The sequence below is a fragment of the Neolamprologus brichardi genome, chromosome 23 (genome assembly GCF_056152115.1).
Source record: "Neolamprologus brichardi isolate AB-2024 chromosome 23, ASM5615211v1, whole genome shotgun sequence".
NCBI classification, from domain to species: Eukaryota; Metazoa; Chordata; class Actinopteri; order Cichliformes; family Cichlidae; genus Neolamprologus; species Neolamprologus brichardi.
The window spans coordinates 13,353,867-13,379,850 of NC_142125.1; the positions used below are offsets into that span (position 1 = coordinate 13,353,867).

A 25,984-nucleotide genomic window follows, 5' to 3' on the forward strand; every position below is an offset into this window, starting at 1 on the left:
ACATTTAATCAGTAAATCAGGGGATAGGTTTTAGTTCTCGCACCCATGTTTACAGACAGAAACCTACTCTTACGTTTCATTCATTACCACGCTCAAAGTCAACCTTCCAGTTAGCAAGCGGTCATTTATAACCATTTATAACCAAAGTTCTGTTACTTTTCATAGCCTTTTGTTTCCCCCACAGGAACTGACCCTTCCAGTGCTGTGGCGGGAACAATGGCAAGCACTGTGAGGTCATTTATCATTCAGTCAAACTGGTTGTGGTTCATACAATCATGGGGAAAAAAGAAAGTTCATCCTCTGTCAGTTCAAAGGTTTTACACATCAGGACACAAAGAATTAGCCAGTCCCTATCAGGTCATAAAATTAATGTAAAAGTAATGCAACAACAAATGACACACGTGCCTTTCTCTTATTTTGTATACATGTATGTACATATATATATTTGCTATTTATTCCTATTGTCTACTTTTTATATTGTATTCCGGCACAGCTGGTGTGGAGCAATTACAATTTCTTTGCACATGTACAATGACAATAAAGGGCTATTCTATTCTATTCTATTCTATTCTATATTATTTATTTAACAAAAACTAAACCAAAATACAGAAGCAGTGTGTAGAAAAACCTACTACAGCATGTAGAACCACATTTAGCAGCAATAATCCCATTAATGTGGAGGAATTTTGTTTCAGTCTTTTTTAAAACATGGCTACAGTTCATTGAGGTTTGCAGGTCCCACCACTGTATTTCAGTGGTGGGACCTGAGGTCTGGACTTCTTCTAGATCAGTGCATCACGTTGGTTATTTTCTTTTTCAGTCATTCTCTGTCATGTTTTGCTGTGTGGCAGGCAGGAAGAAGGACCCAAATTCAGGACTCTTAGATGGGAAATTACACTCAAAGCGCAGCTTTGTTCGCTGGAAACACTTTTCAAAAGAAATTCACTTACAAAAAACCAAAACCTTGAACATGAACTAGAACCTAATCTGGACTCAGGGAACTAATACTAGCAAACTTAAACTACAAAAACAAACCAGGAACTACGAACTAGAATTTGGTTAGGAACACGGAGGGAATAACAGACAGCATGTTGAGGGTACGACGTGACAAAGAGCAAAGGAAAACACAAAGGTTTATATACACAGAGAGATAAACAAGGGAATAAGACACAGGAGGAGAGCACAACTGGGAGTAATCAGACCTAACAAGACAAAGACTGTCCAAGTAAAACAGGAAGTATAACACAGAGACGCAGACTTGACACTGAGACAAAGGCATGAACTGTGGAACAGGCAAAAAAAGCACAGAGAAGACATGACACAGACACTGGGACACACATAACCTCAAGAGAACTACAACCATGAATAACAAATAATCAAGAAATATAGATTAAATACAAAATACTGGGTCACACCAAGGACCATGACATTCTCTCAGAGAATTGTTGCTGTGCTTGGGATCATTGTCCTGTTAATTACCCAGTCTGCCTCACATTTGACTCTAGAATAATTAATTAATATTTATTTGTATGAGGTGAACATGCTAACCGAGGCCCTTATAGTCTGAGTTCTAGCGCTTTAATTTTTTCCAGTTTCTTAGAGCATTGTGTTAACACACACATGACATCTCCAGACTAGAAAACCACCAAAACTTCAGCTTGGCAGATAACTCATGGGTAAAAATTTTACCAAGGTATAAGGTGTGCCCACATTGGGGATGTAATGTCACAGTTTGCTGGATGTACTTCTTGGACTTCCTGACAACAAATGTTTTTATGTAAACAAAAACAAAATTTTAAAAACTGTATAATAATATCATCAATTTGGTCATTTTAACAGCTTGGCTGCACTAGGCTTTGTCTCCGTCTATATTTCAACACATGCTCTGCATAAATAAATAACATGTAGTGGGTAAGTTAAATGTTTTGCACTTCTAAATGGTTTCAGAAAAAAAGGAGGAGAAAAAGGCAGTAACTTTCTAAAAGACTTGCTGGTCATTTTCATTAAATTTTCACATCACATAGTTTTTACCATCTGCAATTGATCTCCAGTCTGCATTTTATACACATCAACACATTTTTGCACCAGGACAAAAGTAATTTTATGGTTCAATTCTCTCTTTATTTTCTCCTGTCCACTAACGTATATTTCTGCTCCATGTCCTCTCACGTCTACCCTGTTTTTTTCAGTCGGCCCACTTGAAATCAATCTCAGGTTTATTAAACACTGCCTCTCATCAGCAGTTTCTCACCTACTCTTTCCTCCACAGACACAGTCTGCAGCTTCATATAGAATATGAATAAAAATGAATTCCCTCATGCACACAGCTCATGATGCTCAAGTGTCCCTACAGACGAAAACACTAAAGCAAGCAATAATTTTCCCTCTTTGAAGAAGGCTGTCTGACAGGAAGTCCCCCCCCCCCCCCCCTCTATAATCACTATAATAATAATACTAATAATAATAGTAATAAACATAGCCAGTTTATTTCTCATTGGGGTGGCGTAAATATTTATATAAGATTTTTCAGTCCAACATCTAACATCAGCTGGCTTGCAACATACTGATGACCTCCTCAGGTATGCCCCGCCTTTCATCCTACAACAGCTGCAGTTACAAAGCCATGGCATGAAGGCGTCACAACCCGCATGGTTTATTGACTTTGAAACTGATGGAGCAGCAGCTGCAATGGGCCTATGCAGAGGAGCAGCCACACTCCTGTGTGGAAAGATCAACCCTAGCCTGACTGTCATATTCACCGCATCAATCTCAGGTCAGAATCTGTGATCCGTGCTACTGTAGAACACATCGCAGACTGACTCATTTTCACATTTCTGACTCTTAAACTCCAAAAGACTGTGGCTGATCTCAGTAAACAAACAGGGTCACCTCCTCTCCTGTTGGAAGGTTTCCAGATGTGGGCGTTCCAGGAAACCCTCCACAGAAAAACAGAGCTAATCCATCATCAAAGCAGGCTGCTTTCTTGGGAAAGCACATTATTTACTTTGACCATTTCTTTACAATGTTGTCGGTTCTAGTCAAATCTGGCCAAATGATGGTAAATCCTCTGATAAAAAATGCTTATTCTCTTTTATCAGAGGATACACTGGATCATCCTTTATAATTCAACATTCACGACCACCAAAGATCAATGTAACTGACAAGATCGAAATTTTAACTTTTGCATCAAACTTCCTTGATTTCAGTTTTGGTGTCCACATAGATTTAGAAGTCTCTCCAACAAAGATTTGTTCATTAGATCAGAGCGACATACCTCTTGTCTGCCAAGTCTGTTTTATTGCCAACAAGCATGATTATGACATCACTGCCTCGCTCCGTTCTCACATCATCGATCCATTTTGATGTCTGCTGGAAAGAACTGACATCTGTTGAAAAAATGAAAATATAAAAAACTGTTAAAAAACTAACATCAGACTCAAATAACTGACATTTGATTAGATTTTTAGACATGCGTGGTAGTGCCAACACAGGTCCCCCACAGGAAAATCTATTTGTATAATAAAAAGGATTGTAATAAATTATAAGGCTGTGTGTCCCATTTACGAAAATGTATGAAATTTTATGATGTTGTTTATCATAAAATAATGCAAAAGATGTTCTAGGCAAAATTCGAGTCACTATCAGACTGTGTAAAGATTTTTCTTTTTAATCCACAAGACAAAATATGATATCAGATTATTTTCTAATTTTACTGTAGACGATTTATTTCTATTAAATGGGTGACAAAAACACGAAAACGTAATTCACTTTTGGTTTTCAGGTTTACCTCAAATTTACCTCAGGTTTCAGGTAAATTTTTCATGTTTTTCTTGGAAATTCACTGTTTTTTTCTAAAATATTTCTCATAGATTTGTTTCATTTTTTCTCCCAGTGTGACATTTTTTCAGCAAAGTTATACTAGTTTCTCCATATAATTATTGATTACTTAATAATTATCATTAGTCAATCATTTCTATTAAATTTGCCACTGTTTTCATATAAATTTATCATTTCAGTCTTGAATTTTATTTATTTTTCTCCTTTTTGGTTGGACTTTTGTTGTTTTTTTCCATCAGTGTTGGAAAATATGTAATTTTGTAATTTCACTGTGAAAAATAGTAGTAACAGTTAGAACCTCACTGATAATCTTGCATTAATAAAGAAGATTTACAGTTTTAAAAATGACTCCCGGTCAAAAAATATTAGCTGGTAGAGGACGTTTTGAAGTGCACATGAATATGGTTAGTACTGTATATGGAAATACACAATAAATCAACATACAACACAGCTACTTCTGGCTCTGGAACATGTTAAGGTTACTAATAAATTCCATTGACCTTGTCGGGTTGAATGCGTATGCATGCTGGCCAGCATGTAGATAAAGGGTGATGTTGTATTCTTGGACTGGGAATTTGATGAGACAAGACTCCATGTTTTTTTTTTCAAGGTTAAAGAGAACATGGGTTAAGGAGGAGTGCATAGTGTTTTTCCATAAAGCGGGGTTAAAATTAATTTCCTGCATGCTGAGTGTCTCAATTGTTTTCTCTTTTGGACAGAAAACGTGATCCAAATAAAGCTAAACAGTACAAAGAGAAGCAAAACCAGAAAGAAATATGTTGTGGAGAAGCAGAAAAATGGTTGTTGTTAAGGGTGGAAAGATAAATCGGAACGTGAAATGAAATCTAAGTGACAAAAATTTTGCTCCTTCTATTTGTTTCAATCACTTTTGATGGGAAATATTGAGATGAAACGTGATATTTGTAGAATGTGATTGTGGAAATCCAACTGTTTCACAAAATAAGATACAAAATGTGAAGTAGGAATGACTTCAGCAGGTGTAGCTCTGGGTCCTCCAGCCAAAGCATCCGATGGCCTTTATGTAAGTTTAGAGCAGCTCATTCTTCTGTGAGCAGTACACAGAATAATTAAAATAGGACAACACAAACAATGAAATTTACTCTTCAATAAGATTTCGCACAGGGCTCCAGAGTCAGGTCTTAACCCCCCGTTTTGCTTCTCGGGTCGATATGAGGTCCCTTTTTAATGCTGCCGTTTTCAATTGAAGTTAAGCATCCGGCTGGTTAGTGTTAATAAAGTGCAGCTTCAAATAAACTCTGCTTGGACTTACAAACAATTCCGTCTTCAGGAAAAACACCTGTTAGCCTTGAGTAACGTTATCTTTACCTCACCTGTTTCTTGTTGCAATCTCTAAACCAATCTCTAATATAATGGAGAACTTCCGTGGACTTCCTGTTTCAAAGGGAGTGCCGGCAAGCTACTCCAGAAGGGGCTTTCTGAAGCTTTTTGATCAAAGTAGTTAAGACACTAGATACAGTTCACTTTTATTTCTTTAATTGGAGTAAAATACCTTAATGACATCACAGCCTCATGAACAACTTTAGGAAGTGAGAAGCAGCAGAGATTTTATAGTATCAGCCTCTAGATAGCATCAACCACCACAAAGAGCTTCTTCTTCTACACACCTGGACATTTCTGATGGACTTTGACTACGCTCCTAACGTCTGTTGGAGTTATCGTTTGGAAACAGGCCCTATTAAGGAAGCCTGCCCTGTCATAAATCCTTAAAGGCCCAATCAGCATGCATTAGTTCAAAGTTTTATGAGCACTTTATGAGCAAATTTAAGCTCCCTGTAAGAACAATTAAAGGACATAAGCCTCAACATATTATCTGCCCACTAACCATTACCCAGCATGCCTTTCAGCAGAGTAACTGCGGCATTATTAGTGTTAATAATTAATAAACATAGGCAGGCTATTGTGTGCCATGTTGTGAAAAGAGCTACCTGTACAGAATTAATGCATCATATGATTAGAGCTGTGAGTATGAAGGGTGCACAGTTAATATAGGGCCCCTCTCAATACTCTGCAGCTCTTCTGCCTGCAGATAATAAAACACATTTAACCCTCTGAAAAGCCACAGTGGGTGTTTTGTCTGACTCTGCTGTCAGTAAAGGGAAAAAAGCAAATATTGGAACAGTTTATCAAGAGTTCACCATCTCTAATTTTAATAACTAATATATCTTTGTTGCTCTATGCACCTGTTTTCCTTTCTCACTGTGTTTTTTCCAGTTTGCCAAAAGACAGCTACATGGGAATAAATGATGCCGCCGAGTACACCAGCGACGCTAAACGGAACAAGACCTGTTAACCTGGAGGAGACACTAAGGAGATGATGACGGGGCTGCAGAGCTGGAGCTAAGAAGAGGAAACATAAACGGTTCCAGCGTCATATGGGGAAGGAGAGATCCTCAGGCAACAAGACTGATGAGCTCAGAGTGCTGATTAAGACACATGGGTGCAGTGTGATGCGCTTCATGGAAACATGGCTCACACACACACTTCCTGGACCACAATGCAGCAGTACTGGGCTTCAGAACGGTTACTGTTGGTGCTGTTTACATTCAATCAGCTGAAGCATAGGTAGCATGTGACCTATCGAGGGATTACGTTTGTAAATGTGCAGTTTGGCTAAGATCATGCCTGTCTGTTTACATCTTCGAGGTTTAAACTTATCTCCATCACTCTCTTTACCATCCCTTTTAATAAATACATTCAAAAACCCTGCACAGCCTTTTGAATGCTTAACATTAAAACTGTGACATATCAATAAAAAAGAAGCAGCAATTGCACTGACTTGTGATGTCGTAGACCACCACGGCCACGGTGGAGTCCCGTATATAGCTGGGGATGAGGCTCCTGAAGCGCTCTTGTCCTGCTGTGTCCCAGAGTTGCAACCTCACCTGGGGTTCAGAGAGTGAAAGCTGAGGAGGCTGAGATCATTCAGATAGTCAGAGAGCCTGAAAACAGTAAGCTCCCCCCACACACGTAAACATTCATTATTTATACAAGCAGACCTTTCATTTCCAAGATCGTACAGCTGTATGATAGATTCTCTGAGATCAGCAGACACATTTAAACTAGCAGGACTACATGCAGTCAGACAGGTCGTTGTTCCACAGCGGAACACAATCACAGTTCACACAGTTTCTGTCTGAGGGAGACAAACATTTAACATCTCTCTTGTGACATGATACAGCTGTAACTTACCGTTCGATCTTCCAAGTACATGGTTTTCGACAGGAAGTCGATTCCAATTGTGGCCTGGTTTAGGGAAAGAAGATAGCCACGAATCAACATCACTCCAAATATTCAGAAAAGCAAACAGCGAGGGAGTGAATCAGCCACATTAGGGTGCAAAAGGTGAAGAAGGGGACAGACTCTTCATGCAGGCATGATCACATCACCCTCATGTATGGGGATGATCAATATCCACACAACATGGTGAATGTTCAGTTTTATCGCACTGCTGATTCAATTCTAACTACTTACAAGTTTCTAATGTCTACTGATTCATCATCAAATACAGACACTTGCAGAAGGTCACGGTGTGTCAGCATCACCCTGCAAATGTTCACTTAAATAATAAGAACAGCTGCGTTATTTTACTCTCTGATCGGTTTTTTAATCATAGCTCTCATCGTACATTTACACAGTAACAGCAATCTAATCATTTCCTTATTGTGTCATAAGGCAGATGGCACTGTGTTCCCTCTTCAAAGGATGTTTACTCTCCGCAGCCAAGCCCACAGCTTTCTGCTTTGCTGCCTGCCATGATATCATCAGGTGCTTTGGCTCAGACAAACTGCATCCAAGAAGTCAATATTAAACTGCAGACCTGAGGTTGGTTCTTTTAGTGGATTCAATGGGCTGAAAAATGTACTTTCACATTGAAAATTATGAGCAGGGCTTCTTTTAAAGATATGCAATTAAGTTTGTGAAAAACATTAATTTTAGTAAGACATTCATCTGAGAAAAACTATCCTACTGACGCCATCAAATCTGCTAATTTTTTTATGTAGAATAACTTTAGGATATTTATTGAAGTCAGGCAGAATTTTATCTTTCTTTTAGAAGTTACAGATCCCCAAGATCCTCAAAGGGCAGAAGCTCAGTCGTGCTTTTTAACACACAGTATTTTTTCCATTATTTCTGAGCGCTCATAGTTTCATAAGTACAGCAGACATCTACATGAAATGTTCAGGGCTGAAAAACGCACTTGATCTCTTTTGGAAACTGCAACCAAATGAATTTTAAATCTCACCCCAATTGTCAAAATGTCTTTTTTCTTCAGAAAGATTTGAGCATCAGTACCACAGGATATCTCATAGTTTGAATAAGCCTGTGCTCTATGTAGCAGTAAATCATAGTAGCAGGACAATCTATGGATTGGATCTATAGCTTTTGAGTGCTGTGATAAGTTAGCAGTTTCTGCTCTCGTCTAAATATGATTTAACCTCATATTTAATACATGTTTGTCTTCTGCTCACAGTTTTTTTACAAATTCTCTAATAGTTTTTACGAGACACTTTTACACGCCCACTCTTCATTTTTACCACAAAACTGAAGCCGCTCTCACTGAAGAATAAACTGTGACTTCTGTAGTGAATCATGGCTTGCTAAAAAGCACAGTTTGCCTTCTTTCAGGAGCAGTTTTTATTCTTTTGATATCACAAAGGTAACAGTAACAAAACGATAGCTTGGTTGCTTGAACGTCCAACAATACGTCAGGTCTCGAAAGCTTAATGATTTGCAGTCAAGTTGGAGAACTCAACCCAATTCTGTTGGGCACCATGTATCTTTAATATTAAGAATAAATTGTTGATGGATATGGATGAGCTTAAAAAAGCATTCAATTACAGTGGGTTTAAAAAGATCCCTTGTCATGCAGCACATCCAGATGCTTAGTTTCTTGATTTATACGTGGAGGGAAGAGGGTGTAAAAGGTTCAGTAGTAGCTGGCACAACCACCTACTACTAAGTCTGCAGCTGCAGCTTTGAGGTGTCTGACCTTGGCCTGCAAACAGGAGTGGCCAGTTGGAGCCAGTACTGTGGACGGGTGACAGGTCTGGATCAGAGGATGAAGATGCACACAACAATAATTGTGCTGATCTCTAAATAAGGAGCCGGATGTATATATTGTGTTTTTTCTGTGCTGAGCAGCTCTGCGGGGTGCCCACTGCCCACTTTGACAGAACTGGGCATCAGCAGCTTGCTCACGCACTCGTTTCCTTGGTAATGCCAGCTACCACAGTGGACTAACTCAGAGAATCTGGCACAAAGGACAGGATGTCATTTATACTGCTGCTTTAGACCCACTCACATCAAGCACTGCCAGGATTAAACTCACCAGCCTCAACAAATTCAAATTATAAACATTAAACATGATTAGAAGTGAAATCTAAAATACCCCGCCCATTTTCTTTCTGGAAGAATATCTTTTATATGCACCAGCACACCGAGGACGACACCAGATTAAGTTTGTGCAAGCTAGGTAAGGAGCAAAACAGCAAAGATTTCCTTTTTTAGAGACGACTCCCTTAAAGAGATAAATAGCCTCCATGTGAGAACAGAGGGACGTCCTGAAGAGCTGATTTAAGAAGACCGGTCGAATCCAAGACTAAAAATACCAAGCTAAAGATGAATGTGGTATACTAGGGGGTTAAAAGTGTCATTTTTTTAAACTATCAACACAGACTCACTTTAAAATAAAAAAAAAATTATATGAGAAAACAAATGCTATTATATATTCTTGAATCAACTTGAAATTAAATTAAATTAAATTGCATTAAAAGAATAAAGATGTTTTTCTGGGGAAGTGGCAAAGGTGCTGTAGACTCTTCTTGGCCCTAGTTTTAAATATAGAATCCCACATGGGCAACTATACATGAGAAGGATTAGATCACGAGAAATTATTAATATCCCTTTTAAATCTTTAACCAGCGCATGTCGTTGGAAGACAGAGGAAGCCTTTACGGCCCATCCTGCTGGCATCTAGGGATGAAAATGAATTTAACGGATCGGAGAGAGTTTGGTGACGTTATATTTTTAAGTAGAGTTTTTGTGGTAGTGAATTACAAAGAAATAAACACTGAACAGAAGAGACAGAAAATTACTGCTTGCTGTCTTTATGTTTGTAGAGAATCTGAACATTTCTACTTTCAAGGTCCTCTGTTTGGCAGGGACGCAGCTAAAACCCGCAGACCTCGAATCACAGCGAGCAATCACAGCGCCGCACTCTACAGACATTTAAAAACACAAAAAATCCAACTGCTCTTAAGTTTCTAATAGGATGACAGAGGGCATCTATGATGAATTCTCCATTCTCACTCAGCAGCCTGCAATAAATAGAAATTAGAGCTTCCTGAATTTTAATAATAATAATATTAGAATCAGTGCACTCATAATTTTTAGTCATTAACATTAAATTTAAGATTTAACCCGTGTTTCAGTCCTGGAGCAGGAAAGAGGAAGACGTTGAATTTGAAGTGCTAAATAAGAGAAGACACGGGAGCAGTTCATTGTTTTGCTGTAAGAATGAAAAATAAAACCAAGCGGTGACATCTTCAGCTTGTTTGTTTTATGTGAGTTTCATGTGTCGGCAATTCAACTATTAGCCAGTTTAAAACCAAGGCAAAGCTCACAGTTCTTTTTTAAATACCAGTGCTCTGCTGACTGAGTAACTGCAGAGCTCCAAACCTCCTCTGGCATTAACATCAGCATTGAAACTGTGTGCCAGGAGCTTCATGCCACGGGTTTCACTGGCCGAGCAGCTCCTGAAGGTGTGATGCGACAATTATTCATACAGTTTAGAATAATAACTTTATTTGTATAGCAGCTACAAAGTGTTTCGTCAATCTGAAAAAACAAAACAAAACAAAAAAAAAACACTGAATATTTTTAAGATATATCAAAGTGTCAAAAAAGCTCACTTTGTCACAACCTCTATGTACATAACAGGATACAAAATCTATATTTACGGTTCGGTTTGACAAAGGTGGCTTGGATTAAAACACAACAGTTGCCACTGTTTTTATAGCCCTGTTTGCTTGGTCACGTGGCTGACGAGGCTGATCCAAAATTTAGGTTCTGCAGCCTCAAAGCATAGATGTTGTTAGCGCTTTGACAGACTGGCGACCTGTCTGTGGTGTACCCTTTCTCTTGCTCTGTGACTGGAGGGACAGGCTCCAGCCCCCAGAGACCCTGAATTAGATATGTGGAAGAAAATGGATGGATGGATGAACAAATTTGGAATACTCATGCCAAAGAAGCACCAAAAAAGTAATATGTCAGCTTCTATCCATCTGTGATTAGACCCTCCCCACGACACCGAATATGAATTGTCCAATAAATCAGATTCACCCCTTGCTACACTAAGCAGCTGCATATTTGGGCACAGCAGACAGATGCAATCACAGCCTGGCAGTCGGGCCTGAGTGACAGCTCCACCACAGCCGACAGGAGCGCTCTGCTCCCAGAGGCCTCTGAGCCCTTTAGCATGTGCTACCAGGCGGTGCGGACGCCTGCTTCTGTCTCTCTCGCGGCTGGATGGCTGCTTGATGGGAGGCTGCTGCTTTAGAGGCAGCAAATGTAGCTCACCTCGCTCACGTCCTCCTGCTGACTAAAGCCACCGCCACGCTCGGTTTCATCTTCCTGATGGCGCTCTGTCTCTGACTTTACTTAAGCTCTTACTTCAAAAGACTCAACTGGATCTGCTCAAATCTAACGCATGAAAATAAAAGCAAGTGAAACCACGACTCCTTAAATCTGCTCATCGGGACAGATGTCTCCTACGGGCTGTATTCTTATCGTTTTTCCACCCTCACCAGGCAAATCTAGCTTCCCCGCTGAGAAGCCGCATAAACACTCACGCTCAACTAATGTGCGCTGAATTTTAATTAATACTCAGTTGTCTCTGGAGTTGAGTCTGCAAAATCATTTACAGCCCTACCTGTCACCGAGCCAGGCGGGAAACAAGAGGCATTAAGACACGGGCAGAGGAGGGCAGCAACCACACACACACACACACGTACACACACACACACACACACACACACACACACACACACACACACACGAATGCATCTAGGAAAGACTTTTTAGCTTTGGCTTTGATCTGTGGCTACATAACTGAGGTTGTGGCATCTGAAACAAAATGGTTAATCCACTAGCTTTAAAAAAGAAAAAATAAACAAAGAAAAAAAACGCACCATCAACAAGGACTCTCAAATGATTTTAGCTTGTGCACAAATTTGATAACCTGATTTTTTTATATTTCTCTCTGCCTGCTGCCATTACAGCAGAGAGGGGCAGAGACTGACATTAAACAGCATATGGGAGCTTATTAAATAAGCAGATGCTATCAGCCCAGCATCTGTTTGCCTACCATGTCTGAAGAAGCATGGGGGAAGGAACGGTGTCTGTCCATTCAGGCACCATAAAGATGGTACAGTTATTTTTCCTCAGAAGCATGTCCACCACACACACACACACACACACACACACACACACGTTTCTCAGAATTACTGCACTTAGCACCGACTGTGACGGCTGTTAGATTTCAAATTCATAACTTCTCCTGCTGCATTGGCCTTGATGCAAGGCAGCCTGTAGGCAACAACTGATGCCTGCATTCACTCCAGGTAATGGTACTTAAGTATTCAACACTCTGAAAACGTTGCAGGAAATGACTGTCACATTAGAGGGCCCGTGCATTAGAGGGCTCATATAAGTCTGACTTTTTCCAGAGGGCCCTGGACTGTGCCAAAGCTGCCTGTTGTCTCAGATTCATAGTGTTTATGGAGCCATGAACAAGAGACCCCCAGGGGGTGGAGGGTTTCCAGCTCGGTGATCTGAGAATCTTGTCTCTGCTTTTAGTGTGGATCATGTGGTCCTTCTGGCTTCATCGAGTGACGACCTGTACTCCCGCTGGGGCGCTTTGCAGCCAGGATGAGAATCAGCACCTCGCAGTCTGAGGACATTGTTCTCAGTCGGGTGAAGTGCCCACTCTGGGTTGGGGATGATGTGCCTTCTAGTATCTCTAGGTCTTGTTTATGTGTGGGGTGAAGAGCGTAGATGGAGATCTGCAGAGGTTGCACTGGTCTGTTATGGTGAAAAGAGCAACGCTGTTGATTTACTGGTTTAACTACATTCCTACCAATCACCTATGGCTGTGAGTAGTGACTGAAATAAGAATGTGTCAGACGGCTGAGAGCCGCTACACCTCCACACTGGAACAAGCAGTGGAGTGGTTCAGCTTCTAAATAGGATACCTCTTAGACGCCTCCCACCTGAGGTGTTTTTGGAACCCAGGGAGGAGACTCAGGGGAGTCTCAGCTGGCTTAAGAATGCCTTTGTCCCCTCCCAGCAGGGCCGCAGAAGGAGGCCAGTCCAGTTTCTCTCTTCCCACAGGGGGAAATGGAAAATGTTGCAGGAGGAAAAGGCTTTCCTGCTTAGCCTGCTGATTAGCGACAAAAAAATAACCTCTTATAGCTGTAGACAAAAAAAAAAAACAAAGAAAAAAACAAAGAAAAAAACAGTAAAAAAAACGAAGATGCTAAAATTCTGAAGTTGTCATCTGTGTCACTGACATCTTTGTTCCCTTTGCAGAATTGCAAAGGACTTTCTGAATCTTGTTCTTGAAAAGCGCTATATAAATAAATAAAAACCTTATCCCCCATTTAAGATTGTCAGTGGTGGATGGACCATAATTTCTGTGCTAAAAAGGAAATGTTTTCTTTTCACACAAGCAGTCCTATGCAGACCTTCCTCAGAGCAGGCAGCCCACTATTTTCTGGCAGAGAACTACAACCTCGGAGATCCTTATTCCAGGTGATTCACACTCCTCGGATCACCCACTCTTAATTAAAAGTAAGTACTACAAAAACTAGCTTAAAAGCTATGGAGTGGCATTTGGATGAATGTAATTATCCAGAGGATTTGGCATGTTATTAGCATGAATGAACAAACAAATGAATCCCCTTTTCCCACGATACACTAAAACGTCATAAAAACACTCCACAGCCAACCTTAGCCAAATATGAGCTTCTTCCACTGCAATTTGTGAGAATGAAACTAAAGAAATGACTGTGCACCACAGAGACTCAGTAGCTTAAAGACCAAAAAAGACATGATCCCGAGCAATCAGTGTGAAATGTCTGGCTCTGTAGACTTTCATGACTTATGAGTTTAGAAATATAAAAGGATACAGAAGCAGCTGTGAAGACGCAGCATCACAGAGCTAACACAGACAGTTTAATCCACACTCAATGAGCCACCCAAATCTCATTACAGCACAGCACAGAACTAATGAGAACGCTGAAGAATAGAGACTTGTCGTTCTCCCTTTTGGAGGGTTAGCATAATGAAGAAAGGGCAAAGAAAACCCACCAACATGGATAATATAATAAAATAGATAATGTCAAACAGCAACATCATCTCCCATCAATATCTGTCATTAATACCTTATGTGGTGTTTATTCAATTCATATAAAAATTACATGGAAAAACATGGTGGACCAGACTGTTACTATGATGAACTACTGGCGAGTTCTTAGTAAATGATTTAATTAGTAGTAGAAATATATATGTATGGGAGGGGTTGTGCTATCATGGGTGAACAGTAATCTTGGAAATCAGAACCAGTTTGTTCAAACTGATAACACTAAAACTGTGACATGTGGGGTTCCTCAGGGCTCTTTTTTAAGACCACTGCTGTTTATTTTGTACATTAATGACATCTGTGTAATTTCTATAACACTGCAAACTATCAGATGACACCAGCGGAATTTACTAAGTTAAGGACTTAAATTAATGAATTAAGTAAATTAAAGACCTGGTTTAAATATATGCTATTCTGTTAAAATAGCATATAAAAGAAAAATAATCTTAAGTTAAACTATATACATGATATTTGGAAATCGTTCAGCACACAGGAATAGGAAAATTATGATAAATTACACTGAATTAGAAAAAGTAAATGAAATTAAATTTCAACAATAAACTATGCTGGGAACAATACATCAACAAAACTAGAAATAACATATCTAAATCAGTCGCAATACTATATAAGCAAAAGTTTACATAAACCAAGAATCACTATACAGCCTGTTCCTTCATGCTTCCATATATGGCATATTGTGTGAAAGTATGGGAAAACATCTACAAGACAAATATTCAGCTAACATACATATACACATGCATACATAATCAACATACATATTACAAAAAGAGCCGTAAGAATCATTAATACCCTCTAACTCACCATTTATGAAATTTAAAACACGTCAATTTAATGACTTATTTGAGCCTAAAACAGTTCAAACTATGTACAGAGCAAGACAACATGCATTAACCCCAAATATTCAGAAGTAGTTTGCAGTCAGACAAAAACACCATGCATTCAGGATGTTTCATAATCTAGCTGTTAGAACCAAGTGTAAAAAATTACAGCATTACAGTCAAGAGACTAACCACTGTGAAATAACTGCACAGAGGAAATCAAAATCTGTTTGTCATTGTACACGCAAAAAACAATAAACAGAAAACAAAAGGGAAAAAAATTATGTGAATATGGGGGTGATTTTACTGGGTAAATAAGCTGTTTGACTTTTCCGTTCTGTTGAGTTCTCATTCTGCTCATCTGGATGTTGCTTTGTAAATTATTAAATATTTCCTTATGTCTATTCATTGATCTATCTAGCATCCAATCCAAGACGCTGACTTTTCTGAGCATATGGTCTCACTTACTAGTTTCCAGACTTACCTAACAGAGAATGTTAATTATTCTGTAATTTTCTTTGGCCTGCTTAGAGTCAAATACATTTCCTTTTTTTCATATGTTCCAAAGCTGATTTCTTTTTAATATGGTAGGGTTTAACATTACAATATAAAGTACCTTGAGGTGGCTGTTGTGAATTAGTGCTATATGAATAAAATTAAGTTGAACTGAACTGATATTCCAATGTCCATCCCAGTGAATAATGGATGTAGCTTTCGTACCACTGGCTGATCAGGTCCACGAGTGTATTTCAGAAGTTCGAGTGACTGCATGTTGTTTCATGGTGATAGTTTATTATGCTTGAGTTTACCTTACTGATTGCTTTTATAGTTTATTGCCTTTGTCTTCCTGCTTTATTTTTCGAAATTAACTCTTTTTTTGTAACTCTATCTGTATCTTCTGGCCTTTGTAATCATCTTTACTGTCTCCACTGATACAGGACTGATTACCCAATAAGGTGAGTGTATATATATTAGCTTGTCCTTTCCTTTGTCAATTTATTTTGCCCCTCTAATTTATTTCCTCGTGTTCAGTTGTCTGGATTTCCCGTTAAATTGTACTTCTCTGGGATTTGTGTTTCCTGTTTTTGCTGTTAGTCGAGAAAATTTTTATTGAATTGAATTCAATTTTATTTATATTGTCTTAAATCACAGCAAACGCTGCCTCTAGGTCTTTACCTTACATTGCAAGGTAAAGACCCTACAATAATAGAGAGAAAACCTTATCAGGCTGGAGGATTTGAAATGGTGACTGCCTTTGAGATCCATGTTTGGCAGAAAACTACCCAGAAAATGGCATTTTTGGTCCTTTGTTTTTGTAACATTTAAGCAACAACATTCTTCTGTGTGTCAAATTATTTGAATTTGTAGGACAAAAAAGTATAGGTAGATGGAAGTAGTGTGGAAGAAGGTTATATCAGGTACTGAGGAATTCTTTAGAGGCTGCTGTAGATAATTTAAAGGCAGTGGCAGATTAACACATGCCTGTGGGATCAAAGCCGCAGGTCTCCAGTTTTAGAGGCAGAACATTATTAACTTTGCTGGAGCTCTGCAGAGTCTGCAGGCTAATTTTATACCTGATGGAAACGGTTTGTCTTAGAAAATGACCTGAAGTTCACATGAAATGCAAAGCTTTGTTTTTTACATATATGCAAAGTCATGCTTCAAAACAATAATGCTAATAATGTATATGATCAACACTATTCAGCAATAAATCAAGGTGCATTTCTTACTTCACGTTTAGCCAAACAAAAAAGTCTTCCTCTTCGTCTGTCTTGTCGTGACGTAGTCAGGTTTTCTTCAGATAATCAGATTTAGTTTTTCCATATATTTTCCATATATTACTCAGGCTCATAATACTGTAAACTCCCCCATAAAAGAACCTTAGCGAGCAGCAAGACTCCCTCTTAAACTATCAGAGAGGGCGGACAGAATAGTTTTGCGAGATTTATTTTTAATTCTGTTTTTATTACTATGTAAGTAGATACTTTTTGTTTATAAAGCAATAAAGCTGCAGGTTTTATTTAAGGGTGCTTTGCAGATGCTCACAAAGAGCTCTGGAAGTGTTGTAGCTGCAAAAGTACTATTTTGCTTTTAGGATGTCGAGTGAGATTAGGCTGCTTACAGGGATTCAAAGAGCTCTTGATCTTCAGTTCAAAGGTGTCTTTTTAAAATCCCTGATGGCCATAATTTCCTTATTTTACACAAAGAGAAGAATTTGTATTTGCTGTGTATTAATTTCCTTCATTATTATCCCAGTATCTAATTTACTTAGGCCTTATTTGTTCTAGGTTTCTGTCTTCAACTTATCTTTACGCCCCGGTTTAAGTTTCACCAAAGGAAATGCCTGCAGCCCAGTGTCACTGATCCATCAGGATAATTATTAGAGCCAAACTATTCAGCCTGTGCTTGCAGCACCTACCTGATATGTGTTGTCAAAGCTGTCATACATGAACCGTGTGATCAAAGACGTCTTTCCAACTGCAAGACAAGAAAAAGACAGAATGCATTAAATGACAGATGAGGGGCTTTGTGTCCCAGCATTCAGGCTCTCAGCAAGTGTAACAGCAGTATCAGTAGTTGTGGTTTCTACCATGGCTGTCACGACTGCCCAGGGAACTCATTAGTGTGTGTTTGGGGTGACCAGGAGGTCAGCAGGGGCATCGGGTGTGAATATAATTACAGTGCTGCTGCTACTAGAATTTATGTGTTCCCCAACACATATACCTCCCATCTGATGTACAAAGTCAGGGGAACGGGGAGATGAGATACAAGGAAATTGCTATAAAATGATAGGAAACCTGGATGAAAAGTCATCCACAGTGCCATTATCTGAGGCTTCAATGAGTTTTACTGACATTTAAAAACATCTGCCATCGGCACGGCCAACAAGCAGATTCATAAACTCCAACTTTCCTGCTTTATAAAGTGCAGAAAAACCTGTTTCTCTGATGAAGCAGGGAACATGGGGTTAGAGAAGACTGGTTTGTTTTGTGTTGATGCTTTTCAATCTCTGATTTCATGCATTTTCGTGCAACCAATCAAAAAGTGATAATAACTGTAAAGCTGCTTGATTATGTTTCCTAGCTACAGTCAATCAAAGTGAATGTTAAATGATCAATATCCAATTTTCTGGATTTTTGCCAGAGAATAAATATCAGCTGTTAATAAAATGGCTTTAGTTCTTTTAATAACAAATACCTTATACAGTTTAAAACATAGTGTGCTTTGTAATGTAATCTAATGAGAATGCAATTGTCATTTCATCAGCTATGACACTTTACATAATATAATATCGAGTCTCAACCTTCTTACAGAGAAGGTTTAAGGACCGGCTCCTCAAAGGGTCCAATCTGTTCCACTTTGCAAAGCTTGAAAATTGCAGTGAAATCATTAATATGTTCAGTTTTTCAATAAAAATGAGAATCTAAAAATGTAGGCTGGAGTCTATCCCGGCTGTCATATGGTGAAGGGTTGGGTCCACCTGGGACAGGCTGGCACTGCACTCCAATTGTTCATAATCCGTGTTTCAAACAGATGATTCAATAAAACTGTACTTGCATTTCTTTGGTTTTAAAGAATGATTTTTAGGGTATAATTTTACTGATCTGGTCCACCTGAGATAAAAATGGGCTTTGGATACAAAATAAAACAAGTTTGAGGCCCCTGGTAGTCAAATATGCCTATCATCACAACGTGTCCTGTAGCTGCAAAATCTAACAGAATAGTTTTAGTCCCTAACTTACAGTTAAAGAAAGCAAGAGTAAACAAAACACAAAACAAACCATGTACTGCAGGTCCACAGTGTTGTGATCCACCTGCTTACCTCTGTCAGTAGTATGAGCATCACTTATAACTTAATAATCATCCATAGCTATTTCAAAGGAACTGAACTCAATAAAAGCTTCCATTATCAGCGATTGTTATTACAAAGACCTATGTCTCTTTTACACCAAAGTATCCCTAAACATCTTCATCACATGTTTAAAATAATGTACAATAACAGTGTTTACTAAAAATGTCTGCCCTACATTTCTTTTGTAGCATGAATGACTTCATGAATGGCATTAAAGATGTTCTACATGTCCCTGAATGGGTCTGACAGGTCTGATGTTTGTTTCATGTTATGTGCTGATAAATGGATGAAAAACTCATTTCAAATCTCTTCAATAATTCATTCATCATTTTAGGATCATAAGTCATATTTTGAGGTCCACAAAAGAAGGCTGGTTAGAAATGACTGACTTATTGATAAATAGCACAAATGGTTTTCCAATTTTGTTTTCCCTCAATGGGTTTATTAATGATGGAGAATGGAGAAAAGCAAAAGCCGACAGGAATCAATCACGCCCCCCTTCTTATATGCATTTAGCAGCAGTGCAGATGGTAAAGAGCCAGCTCATACCATCTCACTCATACAGTGATATGCACTACGGTTCAGTCTGAAAAGCCACTGGTCCGCAAGTGTGTTGCAGACTGTGGATGGTGCAATATCAAAGAGTATAAAATATAACTGTATAAATAAACCTGACATTTAACAAAGTGTGTGGGGGCAAATGGCTATTAGCGTGGCCTCACAACACTCAGATCCACAGGTTATGAATAAAGACAGATAGTAACCAGAGATAAACAAGCAGATGAAGACATCAAAGTAAGAAAAACTGCAGTCCCACTTATGTCCACTAGAGGCTCCAACACTGAGTCAGTATCCATACACTCCCGGGTTAAAATGTCTACCAGCACTGCAGAATTAAACTTGTTTATTGGCTGCTACAAAAACAGTTTGTATGGATAGTTTCCTCTTTCAGAACAATTGCATGGCTTGGCTAAATTTTTGAGGTCCACCACTTAATCTTATTAAACTGCTCATCTGTAACCTCATAGCTGCTCATCTATATGCTGTATACCCTCAGTGAAGCTATGCAACAAGATTTTTTGCTGCTGCCCTGCCAGGTTCATGAGAAATAAATGCACCAGCTCGCTCAGTAAACATAATCTGTCTTATATTCACAGTTCATCAAATGGGCACCCAGTTGCAATTGTTTGCAGAGAGAGTTTTAATTAGGCAGACTAATTGCATGTGTCTGTGCCCTCACTTGGTCTCCTTATCTGCAAGGCAGGATCTACAGCGTAGCTACTGATTATGCTAATGATCTCATGCTAATTTATCAATATATCATCTAACTTACTTAAGATACCATCTAATTTAACAAGCTCTGCTAATTCAGTCATGCTTTATTGGGTAATTAAAACACCATCATGACTCATCTAGTCCACTGTACAATATGAAGTCAAAGACTATGAAGGGTGATGGCAGGGCAAATAATAGGAAACCAAGATAATAAACATAAAAACATTTCCACATATCAAATACTCATTGGCTTTCAACAAAAGAGTGTCAAGGCAAGACGCTACCATTGTGTTTATGTTTGTTTGGTGGCCAAGACCTTGGAATAACCAGCGAAGCCTCTTCACAAATCCCACACCCAGACACACTGGCATAGTACTGAGCAGGGTTATTTAATGCTTTACAAGTAAAATTTTAAAATCTTGGAATGTTAGTCAGTAATAATGCTAGTTTTTAAGCATTATAATTAGGAACCACCCAGCCCGGTGGAGCAGCAGTTAGCACTGTTGCCTCACAGCAAGAAGGTCCTACTTCAATCCACCATGGTTGTCTGTCTCTCTGTGTTAGCCCTGCGACAGACTGGTGATCTGGCCAGGGTGTACCCTGCCTCTTGCCGTATGATAGCTGGGATAGGCTCCAGCTCCCCTGCGACCATAATAAGGATTAGTGGAAGAGATATTCCTGATGAATATTAGGAATCGAGACATCCTTCAACATGGCTCATTGTGATTGATTCCCGGATTATAGGCAAGAGGAAGGAGAACAGAGGTGAAAAAGAGACAAAAATAAGAATAATGACAAAACCGAAAAGAAAGTAATTAACAAAGTGAGAACTGGGAGGGCACCTTGGGGTAGACTCAAAACTACTGGACAGATTTTTATATTTGGAGAAGATGACACCACCGTGTCTAGACTTCTGAAAGATGAAGATGACGAATGGATGAAATCCGCTGAAGCGAAGAAAACTGACACACAGACCAGAAAAAGGGAAACAACAGATTTTTCTCATTTCTCTCAGTCCTCTTTCCTGCCCGTGACCTGGAAAGCCACGTCTCTGTGCCACACTAAAGGATGCTTCAGTCCTAAAATGCATTTGGAGGATGGAGGAGGTTGTTAGAGGAGTTATAATCAAGGATGAACAGGTCGATCATTTACAGTCATTTACTGTTCCTTCGGGTATAATAGAGGCGTGGCACACAGCTGGAACATACCAACCAGGGAGGGAGGAGAACTCTTTAAACAACTCGTTATTTTCATTTATATCAAATTATAATAAGGGGTTACTATGATCACATACCGGTAACGCTGTGACGCAGTTATGTGATGCCTTGCTGCATTAAATTCAACATTCGTGGCTACATTTATGTCATAAGTTGTGTTACAAAGGTCTTCAAATATCTACATGAGCTGAGGACAGAAATAAAGTGTCAGATGTCCCATGTTATTCCTGTGCGCTTGCGTAACGATCAGCTGATTACAGTTTGTGTGCAGGGAGAAGGAAAAAGGTCAAGCAAAGTTGTGAGAAGTGGAAATACAGACTTTTGAAATTTCATGAAAAGACAAGAGCGCGACGGTAAAGTGGAAAAACTGCGTCCGGGATAGAAACAACTTCATTACGCTACTAACACAGAATGATGTTAGAGGCGAGTACATAATGACCTCAGCCCTGCATCCACAGCCTGGTCTTCAACAGCTAGCACGTTGAGCACGTTGCACCCTTCCAGCCACCACCAGCGTTTCCAGTATGATCACTGTGGAGATCACAGTGAAATGCTTTTTAGCTGATTTTCAGCTTTGCTATCATACTTAAATAGTAAAAGAAGATCTTGTGTGTCCTAGTTAGAATACAAACATCAGTGTGTAGGACAATAGCCTAAAGTGAGGCAGTCAGGTAGCCACAGTAGTTTTAATGTTTAAACGTAACCAGGTAAAGTCTTTTACATTAATATCCTAGTTAGAAATAACACTGGAAAACCTCCATCTTCTGTCTTTTTAAAGTACAAATTATTAATTTAATTGATAAATATAAACAATAACTGTGGGAAATGTGCATCAAGAAACACAAAACATTAGATTTGAGCTTGTGGGTATTCCACAAGCTCCTTTCAAACCATGCTGTCCTGTCACAGGATGGCAAACTGCCAATTAAAAGTAGCCCTGAATATAAAAAAAGCAATGAGCGCTCTTGAGCCTGACATCATAAAATACAGATGTACTTAGGCCATGAAGCCCAACTTATCATGCAGTTGTGCCAAATGTCATATTTAATTGACATCACTTTAAAATGCCGTTGCCTCGATTCCTCTCTCCTTGGCTCCTCTGCTCGCACCTGTGGAAGGGACTAAAACGCGAGGAGAGGAAGTAGTGATGTACAAACGGAGAGATGAGAAAGGAGGAAAAGAATGTCACTTATCTCATAACATGGTACACAGTTTTCAGTCGCCATTTCTGCCCTGTGCATTTGAAGCCTTCACATGAACGCTTATCAGAGGGAGAAAAACATTAGGACACTGAGTTTGATCCAGCATCCTCGCTGCTGACTCATCCTGAGCCACCGCTGAGCAGCATGAGACAGCACTTTGTGAGCCTCTCAGTCACTGCTTTCAAAACTCAGGGACAGACAGCACGTCCTTATTTCTTCCTCTGACTCAAGTAAATCTGAACAGACACTTCTTCTTCATCTTTGTTCCCACAGAGGGAACATTCATCACATCCCAGTTTAATTTGTCCTGGAGGCAGCAGCATAATGATGGACACTCATTCTCATAAACAGGATGTCAAGCAAAGAAAAATACTTCCCAATCCCTCCTACAGCCCTCTCCCCCTCTGAAAAGGCTGCACTTAGCGTTAGTTAATTTTTTGTCAGTATCTTCAGATGTAACTGCAGGTCTGTTTGTGTGAATTTAATTACCAGGGAAACAGGAAGCTTAGTTACGCTCACGGCTGCAGTAATTTAGTGGATCTTCTGTTAGGCTAAAAAGAAATGATTAACAAGGCAGATTTTTGATTACATTTCAGAATTAGCTCTGCATTTCTGAGCATTTCCTCCTCATAATCATTTCATCCTTTTTTGCTATTAACACCATTTTAGAGATTATGATGGGATTCGCCTGATTAGCTCTAGTCAGACATACAAATGTAAAAAAAAGCCGCTCCCAAAGCTGCAGCAGCGATAACAGCAATAACCTCTTTTCATTCAGGTTCTAATAGAGGTGCGTTCTCGTGGCACAGAGGGATCACAGAGAGAAACTGTAGCTTATTAAATTTCAAAATGAAGGACAACATGAAATAAAAAGTTCAACTGCAATTTAAACCGCTCGACTACAAGCCAAAAATACACCAGGGGGCGGCGTTACAGAGACGTGCAGGGTTAGAACAGGCCTAGCCTTTAGAATTAGACTGTTCCACAAAAATAAAGAATATACTACCAATGCAAATGCAAACAATGTCCTTAAATAACTGCATTTACCTTTATTTTATACAAGTTTTGTATTCCGTTACTTATACCTATACTTAAACTTATCTAATTTCATGTATATTTGCTTCAAATGTTTTGATCTGATGTTTCTAAGTAACAGCCACTTTTCTGAGGGCAATATCTGATATGTTATGTTAAATTATGGGTCATTTCCAGTGTTTGTTTATTAATTAATAAGTCTAGTTATTAACGGGCCACCATGACCGAGACTGGTAGCGATTAAAAAGTGGGATCATTTTCAGGGCTGTTGCTTAAACATGAGTCAGAAATACTCTGACACGTCACTACAAACAGAAATAAAGACAGACACTTCACTCTGGCCAAATCGTGTATAATGCTGCTGTTTTTCTCATCTGCTGATGCTGCGACTTTACATTTATTTTATGATTAATTCATTATTTGTCCTAAGAGAAAGCCCAGCTGGATTTCATTGTACCCGTCATGGACCCAGACACCAAAATCCTTTTGTATTTTGGGATGTTTATGTTCTAGTTCTGTACCTAGTTAGTATTGTTGATAGTACCAAGGACAATGACATTAAAGATCATTCATAATAAATACAGTGTTCCTGCAACTCTCTGGTGTATGGGAAACAGGAATGAGGACATAAAAACTACCCTGATTGCCTTATTAAGCACCAACGTCCCAGCTCAACTATTTACCGTCTCTGTAATTTTTTTATTCTTATCATTGTACTTTTCTTGAGTTTCCCCAAGTAACCTAATCTTTATGTTGTGCTGAATTCTTCCACAAGATATACATTTTCTACTCAGAGTTGTATACTGTTACTTTTTTCATGCTTTTATACTTAAGCTAGTGATAAAACTGCTTTCTGATTAGGGATGGGTATCGGTATCCGGTGCCATGATGGCACCGGTTCTTTCATAAACGGTAGTAACCAGACCGAAAAGCAGCGCACATTTCGGTGCTTTATTTCGGTGCTTTTTTTTTCCTGAGATGTCATACACTTTAGATTCTAGCCAATCATTTTACGTTTTCGAGGATAGTAGGCGGGCCCAGGTACGTACGTTCTTTTAGAGCAGAGCTACAGATTAAAAATGCCCAAGGCGAAGCGGTCAAAAGTCTGGCTGTACTTCACAGCAAAAGATGCAAACTCAGCATCCTGCAACAAGTGTTTTAAGGTGATACTGTGCAAAGGAGGTAACACCTCGAATCTGATGAAACACCTGGCGACGCATAGCGTTTTTCTTAAAAGCCGAGAAATGCGCCGTATTTGATAGCTTGCTGCGAGACCTCACACTGTGCACATCTACTGCTGGTGGGTTGCCTGTTATCGGACCCGGAGTTAGCAACATCCCCCAAAAACCCGAAGAGTAGAGTCCTGGCCCCTAGCCCTGCCAGTGTAGCAGAAATGATGACGGATGATGATGATGGCAGCAGCAGCCGTTCTTCTCTGCGTGAGTAGCTTAATGTTGTTCGTGTGTAATTTACGTTGAGTAGGCTAACCACATTATTACATTAATGCATGTAAGGTGAACTAGCAAACATCATCATAGCTACATGCAGCTGTCTTCTTGTTTGATGGCAGATACTCCTTTCACCCTGGCCAAAAAGGCTAAAATGACCAAAGAAAAAGTGGAAAACAGTTAAACATGAGAGGTTTTTGGACAAAGTTAGTGTTTTTTCCATTCTTTAAGCACCGGTTTGAGCACCGTTTAAGCAGCGGCACCGTTTCAAAAGTACCGGTTTGGCACCGGTATCGGATAAAACCTAAACGATACCCATCCCTATTTCTGATATAGATAAATTCTTATGTACATCTTAAGTCTAGATGTAAAATGTATCACCTGTTACAATCCTAGTTAGTCTTTGTGAAATGAAACTCAACAGGTTTAAAAAAAGTGCTAAAACTGATGAATGCTTGCATTGCTGGCAAAGCTAAGTCAGACTCATTTCTATTGGATGTTGGACACCAGGATTGAACTTTTTTCACATGTCCAAATTTTTAAGGACAAAGTTTCTAGGTGCAACAAAAAAAAGTGTTAGATTTGGCGATCTCAGGATCCCATTTCTGCTTTTTCCAGATGACGTGATTCCTTTGGCTGCATCGGAGTGGTGGTTTGAAGCCACACACAAAGTGACAGAAATACATTTTGGGACCTCCAAGTCTGTCGGCTACAGAGCTTCCAGTGCTCCACATCAAAAGGAACTGAGATGGTTCAGGCCAGGACATCACCTGTGTTTTGGGCATGTCCAACTGGAAGGAGACTCATGGGCGCATA

At 39.3% G+C, this 25,984-nt stretch overlaps 1 protein-coding gene across 2 annotated transcripts in view; it reads right to left on the reverse strand.

Annotated features, from left to right (window-relative positions):
• Positions 1–25,984, reverse strand: part of rab6ba (RAB6B, member RAS oncogene family a) — a 68,433-nt gene that overhangs the window by 20,008 nt on the left and 22,441 nt on the right. The window contains exons 2-5 of one of the 2 annotated variants that reach the window (XM_006790427.3): positions 17,558–17,616; positions 7,069–7,122; positions 6,656–6,761; positions 3,275–3,386 (exon numbers count right to left, since the gene is read on the reverse strand). In XM_006790427.3, the coding sequence (XP_006790490.2) occupies positions 3,275–3,386; positions 6,656–6,761; positions 7,069–7,122; positions 17,558–17,616 (331 nt within the window). Of the gene's footprint in view, positions 1–3,274; positions 3,387–6,655; positions 6,792–7,068; positions 7,123–17,557; positions 17,617–25,984 lie in introns of both variants that reach the window. The other variant, XM_035907481.2, reaches the window with a different exon arrangement.